General features: G+C 41.7%; 1 protein-coding gene across 4 annotated transcripts in view; it reads left to right on the top strand.

Annotated features, from left to right (window-relative positions):
- mid1 (midline 1) overlaps nt 1-11,247 on the top strand; it is a 42,067-nt gene that overhangs the window by 24,704 nt on the left and 6,116 nt on the right. For 3 of the 4 annotated variants that reach the window (XM_017039998.2, XM_017040000.2, XM_017039999.2), the window contains 3 exons: nt 2,167-2,888; nt 9,255-9,350; nt 11,030-11,137. In XM_017039998.2, the coding sequence (XP_016895487.1) occupies nt 2,167-2,888; nt 9,255-9,350; nt 11,030-11,137 (926 nt within the window). Of the gene's footprint in view, nt 1-68; nt 976-2,166; nt 2,889-9,254; nt 9,351-11,029; nt 11,138-11,247 lie in introns of those variants that run through there. The other variant, XM_008328548.3, reaches the window with a different exon arrangement.

The following is an 11,247-nucleotide window of genomic DNA, read 5'->3' as shown; positions in this document are numbered from 1 at the left end:
CGTCTGGAAACAACCATGCATGGTTAGCAGATGGTACATCGGTAATTCTCACAGGGGCCAAGTGAGGGAAAGGTGAAAACCGCAGATTATGCTGTGAATTACTTCTTCACGTCTGTCAAACTGGAAAGATGGTAATTTTTTTTTAATATTAAAAATGATGATGGTATTTTCAGCCTTGTCTAACCAGAGTTTGTTTTGTTTTTGGGGGGGTTGTGTGTTTGTGTGTGTGTGTGTGCTGCTGTGCCTTTGAGCTTGGAACTCATGTCGCCTTTCCTGAGGAGACACAGTTGCAGTGAAGTGCTCCTACTTCGTAGTATTTGTTGTACTGCAGACTTCTGTCCTGAATTACAAGCTAATCCTGCCGCCTCCTGGGCTCCCTGTCATCTGTGTTTGGGTCTGCAGCCTTTCTCTTTGATTCCCAAGTGGGCACGGCCGAGAGAAAATCCATTCCACACAGCATTGTGCTCTTAGAAGTAAAGAGATGATCACACAGAAACCTGAAACGCCTCTCAGTTCCTGCAGGGGCAGGACTGAGGAGACACTAACCTGCTGTGAGGACATTGGCTGGGGCTCAGGACAATCCTTTGCCTCAGCTTAGTGCTGATTGTGACTGTTTCGTCTCTTGGATTCTCCCACTGTTTCTTTCTCTCTCTCTCTCTCTCTCCCTCTCTCTCTCTCTCACTCTCCCGGTACTGGCCAGCGCTCCAGCTGTAGGTGGAGCTGGCTTTCCTGGAATTGTCGGGCAACTTTTCCTGTTGTGCTTGCTACCTCTTGCTCAATCTCCTTCTTAATGACAGCTCTGCTGTGGGATTACTGCGACTGTAAGGAATACAGTCGTCTGGATGCAGCACTTTACAGCATGCCGGGGCTCAGGGCTGCTGCGTTTGTTGTCATAAAAATATTTTCATGATTCAGCTCAGAAGTTTCCCTTCAGCAGAGATGTCTCGGAAGTGCAAAGTGGGGCGAAATCCATCGGTGGGTAAAGTAAAGTGTATGAAAGGGGCAGCTGTGGGGGCTGTGAATCAGTGTGTGTACTGGCTCTGTGGAAGATTTTCAGAGTTGACAAGGGTTTTTGTAACTTTGGGCAGCTTTCATACCACGGCTGTGACATCAGAGGATCGGTGTCTGTGCTTTGTGTTTGTAATATAAAACTGTTTTTCTTCCTCCTTGAATGTGGGGCAGTGGATGAGTCGACAACCTGTTTGACAAGACTCACAAAAAAGAAGAGCTGTGTTGTGTTTAAGACAGACATATATATACAAAATGTTTATATTAGTTGAATTTGATGCTGTTATTATTTCAACAGTGACATTTTATTAAACCAGTGTCAGTTTGTTGGGACAGTTCTAATGCATATTGATTGGTGTTGGATGGAGTCGCCACAATTTTATTTTGTAAACTTTTTAAAAACTTTTCATTTAGTTTTATATACAAATGTTGATGATTTGTACACGTGTGTCTGCACTTCCACTGGTATCTAGGTATTTATGAGTATCATTTCTTTCTCTGTGACTTGATATTCTACGACTACTATAAAGAATATTCATCTCTGTGCCTACGAAAGTACAAAGATCACTTCCTGCTCCGTGGCCCTGTGTGTGTAAGAACGTGGTGTAACCAAGCCGAGGTCTGTGGGTCCGGTGTCCTCACTAATTCACAGGCCAGCAGTGCCGACTGTCCTGATAATGAGCCTTTGCCTTCTTTGCACATAATGAGCGGAGGTGGACGGTTCACATCGGAAGACGCTGTGACCACAGTGTGTTCCCTCGCAGCTGGGGTGTCTGACTGACCCGGGAACAAAGGCGTAGTGTTTGTGATAGTGTGGAGTCCCAGCCATCACACAGCAGACCAATACACTTCTGCTTGGCTGAGCTGTCAGTCCACACCGGCCCGCTGGCCTGTGGACCGTAGTACAGAGCGGAACACATGGGGTCAGGCTTGTTCCTGTGCCAAATTAAAATGAGAGGCCACTGCAGAAGTTCTGAGGTCAGCCAGTGCACACAGGACTTGTATCTACTTGTCACATTGATTGGAAATCTCTTTGAATATAAAGTGCTTCAATATTTCTTTAAATTTGATGCCTAATAGGACAATAAAAAATTGGTATTTCTTTCAATATTGTTTCATTTTTTATCTATTTAATTGTTTTTTATCTCTTGTTTACAGATAGCTGTTCAGCTTCCCTGGATTTCGCAGACAGTTTTTCTTTGTTTTGCCTGAAGATGGAAACACTGGAGTCGGAGCTGACCTGCCCAATTTGTCTAGAGCTATTTGAAGACCCGCTGCTCTTGCCCTGTGCCCACAGCCTTTGTTTCAACTGTGCACATCGTATCCTGGTCTCCCACTGCACCCCCAGTGAACCAGTTCAATCCATCAACGCCTTTCAGTGCCCAACCTGCCGCTATGTCATCACACTAAACCAGAGGGGCCTGGAGGGACTTAAACGCAACGTGACTTTACAGAACATCATCGACCGTTACCAGAAGGTCTCCCTCAGTGGACCGAATTCTCCCAGCGAAACTCGGCGTGAGCGCGCGGCTCCCGACAGCAAAGCCATGACATCTCCCGGCATCCGGGTCCAGTGTCAGTTCTGCGAGCAGGACCCGCCGCTGGATGCTGTAAAGACTTGCGTCACCTGTGAGGTGTCGTACTGCGACGAGTGTCTGAAGGCCACCCACCCCAACAAGAAGCCCTTCACCAGCCACCGTCTCATTGAGCCCTTGCTTGACTCCCATCTGCGAGGGCTTATGTGTCTGGAGCACGAGGATGAGAAGGTCAACATGTACTGTGTGACAGATGAGCAGTTAATCTGTGCGCTGTGTAAGCTGGTTGGCCGACACCGAGACCACCAAGTGGCAGCCCTCGGAGACCGTTATGACAAACTCAAGGTAAGATGGGATCAGATATTGATATTGATTCACAGCTCATTTTTAGGCTTCCGATTTCTTAATAATTTGTGAACATATTAGGGTCTGTACTGAGAAGTTCTAAAAAAAAATTATCAATTATAAAATGCATCATATTGGACACAGAAGGTTAGCAGTAGATTTTAATGTGTGTTTTAAATCTCTGTAAACGGCATCGAACTGGTGACCAATCCAGGGTGCAACCCACCTTCACCCATTGTCAACTGGAATTAGCTCCAGCTCCCCTGTGAGTACAGGTATTTGAATGAAGTATTTGTATATACTAGTATCGGTTCCATCCTTGGAATATACAATTTCCTGAAGAAGTCCCAGTAGCAACAGCCAGATTTAGCTTTTCAAACTTCTCCTCATACATAAGTGATGGGAACGCACTGTGAGACACAGGGTCATAAATGTTAATATTCTTTGATTGGAAATTTATGACAATAATTTCAGAAAGCCACACTTTTAGTGCACCGTTTCACCCCTCTGTGGTCATATTTTATTACCCAATTAGCGTTACGTGCCATCATATAAAAATTATTTCTCAATATTTTTTATTTACGGCTGTGCGATAAGCAAAAAAAAAAAGGTTAATCACCTTAATATCTTCAAGTGCAGATCACTGCTGTGATAAATGTCAGCTAATTTAAGCTTGATACATGTTTCAAACTGGGGTTTTTTTATGGACATGAAATGATTTTTTAGACGCACTAATGTCTTACAGATTGGAGGTGAAATATTCCGAGGGTTATTTACAGTATTTTGAAGTGTGTTTATGCCACACACAAACATGTATTTGTCTTACTTCTGCTGCCTGTCCTTTATAGAGTCACGGGGGAGTGGGGGGAGTGGGGGAGTGAAAGGCGGGACACACACAGATGCACAACCGTGCAAACTTAGCGTGACGCCTCCAGTCAGTTTAGAGTCCCCTAATCCCTAATCTGAACCCAGACATGTGTAGGAGAAGAAAACTGAGTCACCAGGAGGAAAGTCAGGAGGACGAGACACAAGTACATGAATACTCTGCACACACTGGGATTCAGACCGCTGACTTTTTCTCTGTAAGGTATGATCCCAGCTAGGGCTTTCAAACAATTATATAAATAAAAAATCGGATTAATTACAATGGTAGCTGTGGATTAATCACAATTAATCTAGATGAAAATGTTATATATTCAGAGAACCTAAACTGTCAACATTCTTAAATATATATAAAACATACAGAAGGGAGATGTTTGTGTTTTACACCTTCATATGAAAAAATATCAGGAAAAATATAAAAATTGTAAACCTGAAGATTCAACCAGATTTTTTTTATTACATCCATTAGAAATGCTCCCGACGAATCCAGCTGCACTTTACTCTTACAAATTGCCTTGTTTGTGCACAACTAATGGAATGCTCGCAGAAAAAAAAAGAACCTTACCCAACAATTTATCCTGAAAATGGAAACCCAGAACTACTCAGAATATCCTTTAAAGAGGAAATATCGAACTCTCCAGCTGCTTCTCAGAGGCTCAGACACCAAACACCAGATTTTTGTAGTTGGCAACATGCAGTCAGCAGTTTAGGTTCTCCAAATATTTCCCAGGCCCAGACTCGTCCATCAAACAGCCACACAGAAACACATCATTTTTCACTCATCAGAACATGTTTCCGCTGGTCCGGAGAGTTTGGCGAATCCAAAATTTACATGTCGATGACATATTTGTTGAGCTAAAGCGATTCCTGCAGCTGCCGGGAAAGGTTTGGAAATCTGAACTTCAAGCTAAGTGGAATATATGAAAACGCAGTAAAAAAGTGTATTTTGTTGTTCGGTAATTCACTGGAAACATTTCCTAAAAGACAAAAGAAACTCGACTCGAGTTTAAATTATTTAGAAGATGATTCTCTTATTGGCAGATTAATTCATGGAGGTTATTTTATATTTCAAAAAAATAGATTAAAAACAGATCTGACAACCCGGCTGGACGGACTCTGGTTCACTGCTTTGATCTTAGTAAATCATCTGTCAATAATTTTGTGAAGGATTGAAGCGTTATGGACTACAGGTCTCATCTCAAGTCAAGTTTAAAACACCAGGCTGGGTGTTGTACTGTAGTTGACACACCTTCCCAGAATATGAAGAGCATCAGAATGGAAACACTAAAAAAAAAAAAAAAAAACACTGAAATGAAAAACATGTCCTAAATTATCTGGAAAATGTGGGCTGGCTCTGTACTGTACATATGAATGGACGGTTGACTTATTGCGCAGTGACCTGGAGGTAAATGGTTGATTCATAATTCACCATCCTCAGTGTAAAGAAACACACCTCAGGAGACGGCATGTTATGAGGAAGTGCTCACTTCCAGCAGATGTAGAGAGACAGCAGATCAATAGGACATAAAACAGCACAGAACCACAGAAAGTTCGTCTGCTCTCCCATCACTGCAGACAGGATTCCTTTCTAAGACATCTTTACTGATCTGGTCAGCATTTCAATAACAGCCTTACAACCGTGACATAAAACGTATGCAGCAAAGGAAAGATCGCTGCAAGCACAGCAGTTTGTGTGTATTTTTTTAACCTTCAAAATACCTGACTGTAACTAAACTAAGCCGCATTCAAAAGCTCCTTAACATCCACAGACTAGTCACTTTGCCAGATGATACGGCATAAAGAGCGTGACATAAAACAAGGCTGCACGTTTTTTTGGGTTTTTTTCTTCCCAGGCATGTACTGTGTCAGTGCATGAGTCATCTGAAGGAAGTTTTTACTGTGTATCACTCCACACTCCTTTGTGCCTGGTTGGCCATTCTCTTTACAGTGAGTCACAGTGGAGCTGGGATTTATGGCAGCGTTTAGAGCTGATAGGTCGGTGGATTGGTAAGAATACATCATGATTTGCTTGATGATCTGTGACGGTGCAGAAATATTCTGACCTATTTCCCAGAGGGCTTATTTAAACCGGGCGGCACTTCAGTACAGTTCCTATAAAAATGCTGAATGTGTCACATTTGGCTCTTTGAAATGTTTCACCGTGTTATTATGTTTTAATATTATTATTGTTGTTATAGCCCAGACAAGAAACAGGCGAGGCAGTGGTACCCAACCTGTTCTGTCTTTTCTGTCCTCATTGACATCACAAATTTTTCTTCAATTACATGTTGGCAGGTGTCAATCAAGATGCACCTGCAGATATTTTTATTGTTTATATATTTATGTTTAAGATGGAGATGTATAAATTCCTAGACATTAGGCAACCCGATATGAATTCCAGGTGGCCCCATATGGGGTCGCGACCCTAAAGAAAAGGTTTTTGTTTTAATGAATTAATATACATTTAAGGTGGTCAAACTGGATTCCAGGAGGCCCCATGTGGTGTTGAGACCCCAAAGTAATTCTTAATCAATTCATAAATATTTCCGGCAGCCCCACAGGGGTCACGACCCTACAGTTGAAAAACACTGCACTAGTGAAAAGCTAAAAAAAAAAGGCTGATTTTGACAGACAGAAAGTAGACAGGCAAGGTGTGGGTACACACAAGGTAGGAAGTGGAGGAAATAGAGAGAAAAATAGAGATGCACAAATAGTCAGAGCACCACACCTGGTCACCATAGGTAGTGACATTATTTTCTCCATTCATTAGACACAGTATTAACCCTAACCCTCGACCGTGACCGGTCTTCATCGCTGCTGTATAATATCCCAGTTGTTTGATGTCCTCTTTACCATGCCTTATAAAACCCTGTGGATTTTTATGTTATTTTCATACGTAGTTGTTTAACCATGAAACCTCATATTATGTGTAGTTATAGCTGCATTGATAAAAAAACTCTCAGTAACAGTGGGGGAGAAGCCTAGCTTGATGTGAACGACTGTGTTTAATGGCTGACAGGACGGGGCCCAGGTGGTTTGCAGCTGAGCTCGTTCATAGTTGTCGGTTTTTCCAAACACGTGTTTACAGCCACACTGGCTCTTGTTCCTGAGGTCCTTCACAAAGGGATGGTGTGACATTGAAGAGGCGTACGAGTGTGCGCGCACATGTCTGCATAATGCAACAGATATTTTTATTCCGGTTTTGGCATTATATGACACAGTCTCGGTGCAGCATTTGTTATTGTGTACCCATTTATTATTGATGCCATGCAAATTGTTCAAACACTCACGCTCACAGGCGGCGTTTTTGTTTGAGATGAAGTTAACGCGCTTTGAACACTGGGAATATACACAGACCCAGGAAGTTTCTGTAAAGAAGTAATACTGCAGATTTCTAAAGATGATTAAATATTTTAGTATCGGAGGTAAATATTTAATCCTTTCTGCTTTACCAGTCATCTTTTAAAGTAATCAAAGTCTGTGCGGTCCACAGTGAGTACTGCCTATTTATTCAGAGGATCAGTTTTCTATTGTTTCTCTGCATGCCGATGTTTCCCTGGGCAGACCCCTAACCCGAGCTCTGACCCAAGACTCCAAAACCAAAATAAGTTCACACATACTTTATATAAACAAAACTATTTTTACTACGCTCACATATTGCAAACATAGTTAATTAACAAAAGTAGTGTTTGAATTTAAACAGCTCCATCCCACATAAAAACAAACACAGATTTCTATAAAAAAACATCCAGAAAAGAAAATACAATTTACATAGAAACCAATGAAACACACACACACACATTCTTGAGTACAGCTGGATAAGAAATGAGTCTTTATTTGTACAGCATGTTTCTCATGCGTCACTGAGATTGTGACACATACACATCAGGACAGGCCCATGTTCAAAGATCTGAGATGTTGGTTGATAGAAAGGACTGGAAACATATTAGACAGAAGACAAGTAATATTTATGGTGAAAAAAATTAACCATCCATAAAACCATTTATATCATATTTGCTACACAAAAAATCCTGTTATATATGATCTGATACCTGTAATCTGCCCCCTAGTGGATTAGAGTTAGGGTTATATACAAATAATCTATACGTTATATACAAGAATACATCATAATCATTTTGTTATAATGTTTAAAAAACATCTCAGTTTAATTATTTTGAATTTTTGTGTCATGCTTAACAGGATTAAACTAAGCAAATCACTAGCTTACTAAAAAATACCCAGACTGAGCCTTTATCATGTTGTGTTATAATATAAAATCAGGTTAACCCTGCATAAAGAATAAAAACAATATTCCGTGAGTTTATTTTGAAAAAATAGAATGTACAAAAAAAAGATTGGTCCGTTGGAATCACAAACGTGTCTTTGAATGTTTATGGTTTTGCAGGATATTAAAACAACCAACCATTACAATGGATGAAATGTCTGGTGGTGACACAGGATAAAACACCAGGTCCAGACAGGTCACTGTCAGGACTGTGGGAGGAAGGAAGAGAGATTAGCCAACAGAGGTGTGGGACCAGAGGCATTCACGTAGAAAAGGAAGCTGCTATTCTTTCCTCGCGCCCGGTATAAATTGTTTTAGGAAAAACCACTTCCATTGGAAAGTGTTCTCTTGATATATGAAGAACAGGAATGTTGCAGAAGAAGCACGTGAGAAAACTCACTTTCTCTCTTTTCCATTCATATCCCCTCATCTCAGCATGGAGCAATCAAAAGTAGAGAACACTTTTCTGGTCTATCTAAATTTAATGATCTATGCATAACGTTTGAGGTTCTAAAGACTTTTAACCCAATTGCCTACACCCCAAAAATGGCTTTTATCACTTTCTATCTTTATAAATAAATAATCCTGTTCAATATGTGTTGGAGCAGTGAAGTAACGCCTCAGTGCAGAATGAGAGACAGTTTTACCTTAGAGATTAAAAAGGTGTCCCTGTGTTTTCCCTATGCTTTTAAAACTGTCCCTCACTTTATTTTATTTTGTTGAATATCATTTGATTTTTGGTTGCAAACTATTGCACTCGTACTTTGTTGGATGAAAACACAGCTGACAATATCTGTGGACGTCTCATAGCGTCACAGGACAAAGCCATCGTGACGCCCAATTACAGTCAGGGATTGAGTTTGAACCATAAGCCTTTGATCTGAGTCAGTGATTAACACAGTTGGGGTTTAGTTGTCCAAATCTGTGGCAGATGCTTGGCTAAGCTCCGTGGCCTCGGTCGGCGGCGTGATGACATCTTTGGTGCGCAGCGAGAACTGCAGGGGCGTTGAGCTCCGCACAGATCAGAGCTTAAATGTGGCCACGCACACCCGCTGGTAGCTCTGTGCTCGTCACAACCCGGACAGATATCCAGATATGGAGCCATTCTCATAACGCCGCTAAAAGACCCGTTCAGCTGTTCACAGCTTTATGGACGGACAATGTGCCATGAAATTTACCTTTTCAATTTTGTTTTGCAGCAAGCCTTGGACTCCAACCTCAGCAATCTAATCAAGAGGACCAGTGAGTTGGAAAGCCTGATGGGCAAACTTATCCAAACCTGCCAGAATGTGGAGGTGAGGTTGTAGGTCCAGACAGGTCACTGTCAGGACTGTGGGAGGAAGGAAGAGAGATTAGCCAACAGAGGTGTGGGACCAGAGGCATTCACGTAGAAAAGGAAGCTGCTATTCTTTCCTCGCGCCCGGTATAAATTGTTTTAGGAAAAACCACTTCCATTGGAAAGTGTTCTCTTGATATATGAAGAACAGGAATGTTGCAGAAGAAGCACGTGAGAAAACTCACTTTCTCTCTTTTCCATTCATATCCCCTCATCTCAGCATGGAGCAATCAAAAGTAGAGAACACTTTTCTGGTCTATCTAAATTTAATGATCTATGCATAACGTTTGAGGTTCTAAAGACTTTTAACCCAATTGCCTACACCCCAAAAATGGCTTTTATCACTTTCTATCTTTATAAATAAATAATCCTGTTCAATATGTGTTGGAGCAGTGAAGTAACGCCTCAGTGCAGAATGAGAGACAGTTTTACCTTAGAGATTAAAAAGGTGTCCCTGTGTTTTCCCTATGCTTTTAAAACTGTCCCTCACTTTATTTTATTTTGTTGAATATCATTTGATTTTTGGTTGCAAACTATTGCACTCGTACTTTGTTGGATGAAAACACAGCTGACAATATCTGTGGACGTCTCATAGCGTCACAGGACAAAGCCATCGTGACGCCCAATTACAGTCAGGGATTGAGTTTGAACCATAAGCCTTTGATCTGAGTCAGTGATTAACACAGTTGGGGTTTAGTTGTCCAAATCTGTGGCAGATGCTTGGCTAAGCTCCGTGGCCTCGGTCGGCGGCGTGATGACATCTTTGGTGCGCAGCGAGAACTGCAGGGGCGTTGAGCTCCGCACAGATCAGAGCTTAAATGTGGCCACGCACACCCGCTGGTAGCTCTGTGCTCGTCACAACCCGGACAGATATCCAGATATGGAGCCATTCTCATAACGCCGCTAAAAGACCCGTTCAGCTGTTCACAGCTTTATGGACGGACAATGTGCCATGAAATTTACCTTTTCAATTTTGTTTTGCAGCAAGCCTTGGACTCCAACCTCAGCAATCTAATCAAGAGGACCAGTGAGTTGGAAAGCCTGATGGGCAAACTTATCCAAACCTGCCAGAATGTGGAGGTGAGGTTGTTTATCTGTTTCCCTGGGGGGAGGGCGGTGGGAGGGGGGTCTTAACTCTTCTTAACTTGTGGCATTTCACGGGGAAATAACTCAGTTAATGATTAACCCCACTATGATGAATTAGCTCAGATATCTCAGAGCAGATTTCCATCCTGCCACTGAGATGAATCACTAATTAGTTCCCAGATCAATAACTTCTTTAATCATGTGTACAGTATGCGAGAAATGAAGTAGTTTCAGATATTTTAACCCCGTTGTTTTTTTTTATTATAGAATCATGCATTTTTAATGCACTTCACTGAATACTGAAAATATGAGTTTCCAAGTCAAGGGAACATACATTAAAATTACACATGGTTGGAACAACGACCAGGAATCTAATCATCAGATTCTGTGCAATTTCCCTCCCACCTTATTCCCAGTGTATAAATTGATTCAGTTGTTTAATCGCACTCTATAATGACTTAATACAGTGTGTGCTGTACAGCTACTGTATTTTTTTTTTTTTAATGGACTCCCGACACTGAGTGTATCTCTACATATTCCATGTCCTGTCAGGTCAATGCATCACGACAAGAAAACAAGCTGCTGGAGGAGTGTGAACTGCTGATTAATATCGTACAACAGCGGAGACAAGTCATAGCCACGAAGATAAAGGAAGGAAAGGTACCGCGTATCACCTTTGGTGTCTTGATAACCTTTGTTCATCCTGATGAGTACATCCTTGATACACACACTTGTACACACACACACAGCTGACAGCTACAGGGGCTTCC

This window comes from Cynoglossus semilaevis, chromosome 16, assembly GCF_000523025.1.
Source record: "Cynoglossus semilaevis isolate Cse_v1.0 chromosome 16, Cse_v1.0, whole genome shotgun sequence".
Taxonomy (NCBI): Eukaryota; Metazoa; Chordata; class Actinopteri; order Pleuronectiformes; family Cynoglossidae; genus Cynoglossus; species Cynoglossus semilaevis.
The sequence above is the reverse complement of the archived record's forward strand: the minus strand, read 5'-3'. Positions and strand labels throughout refer to the sequence as shown.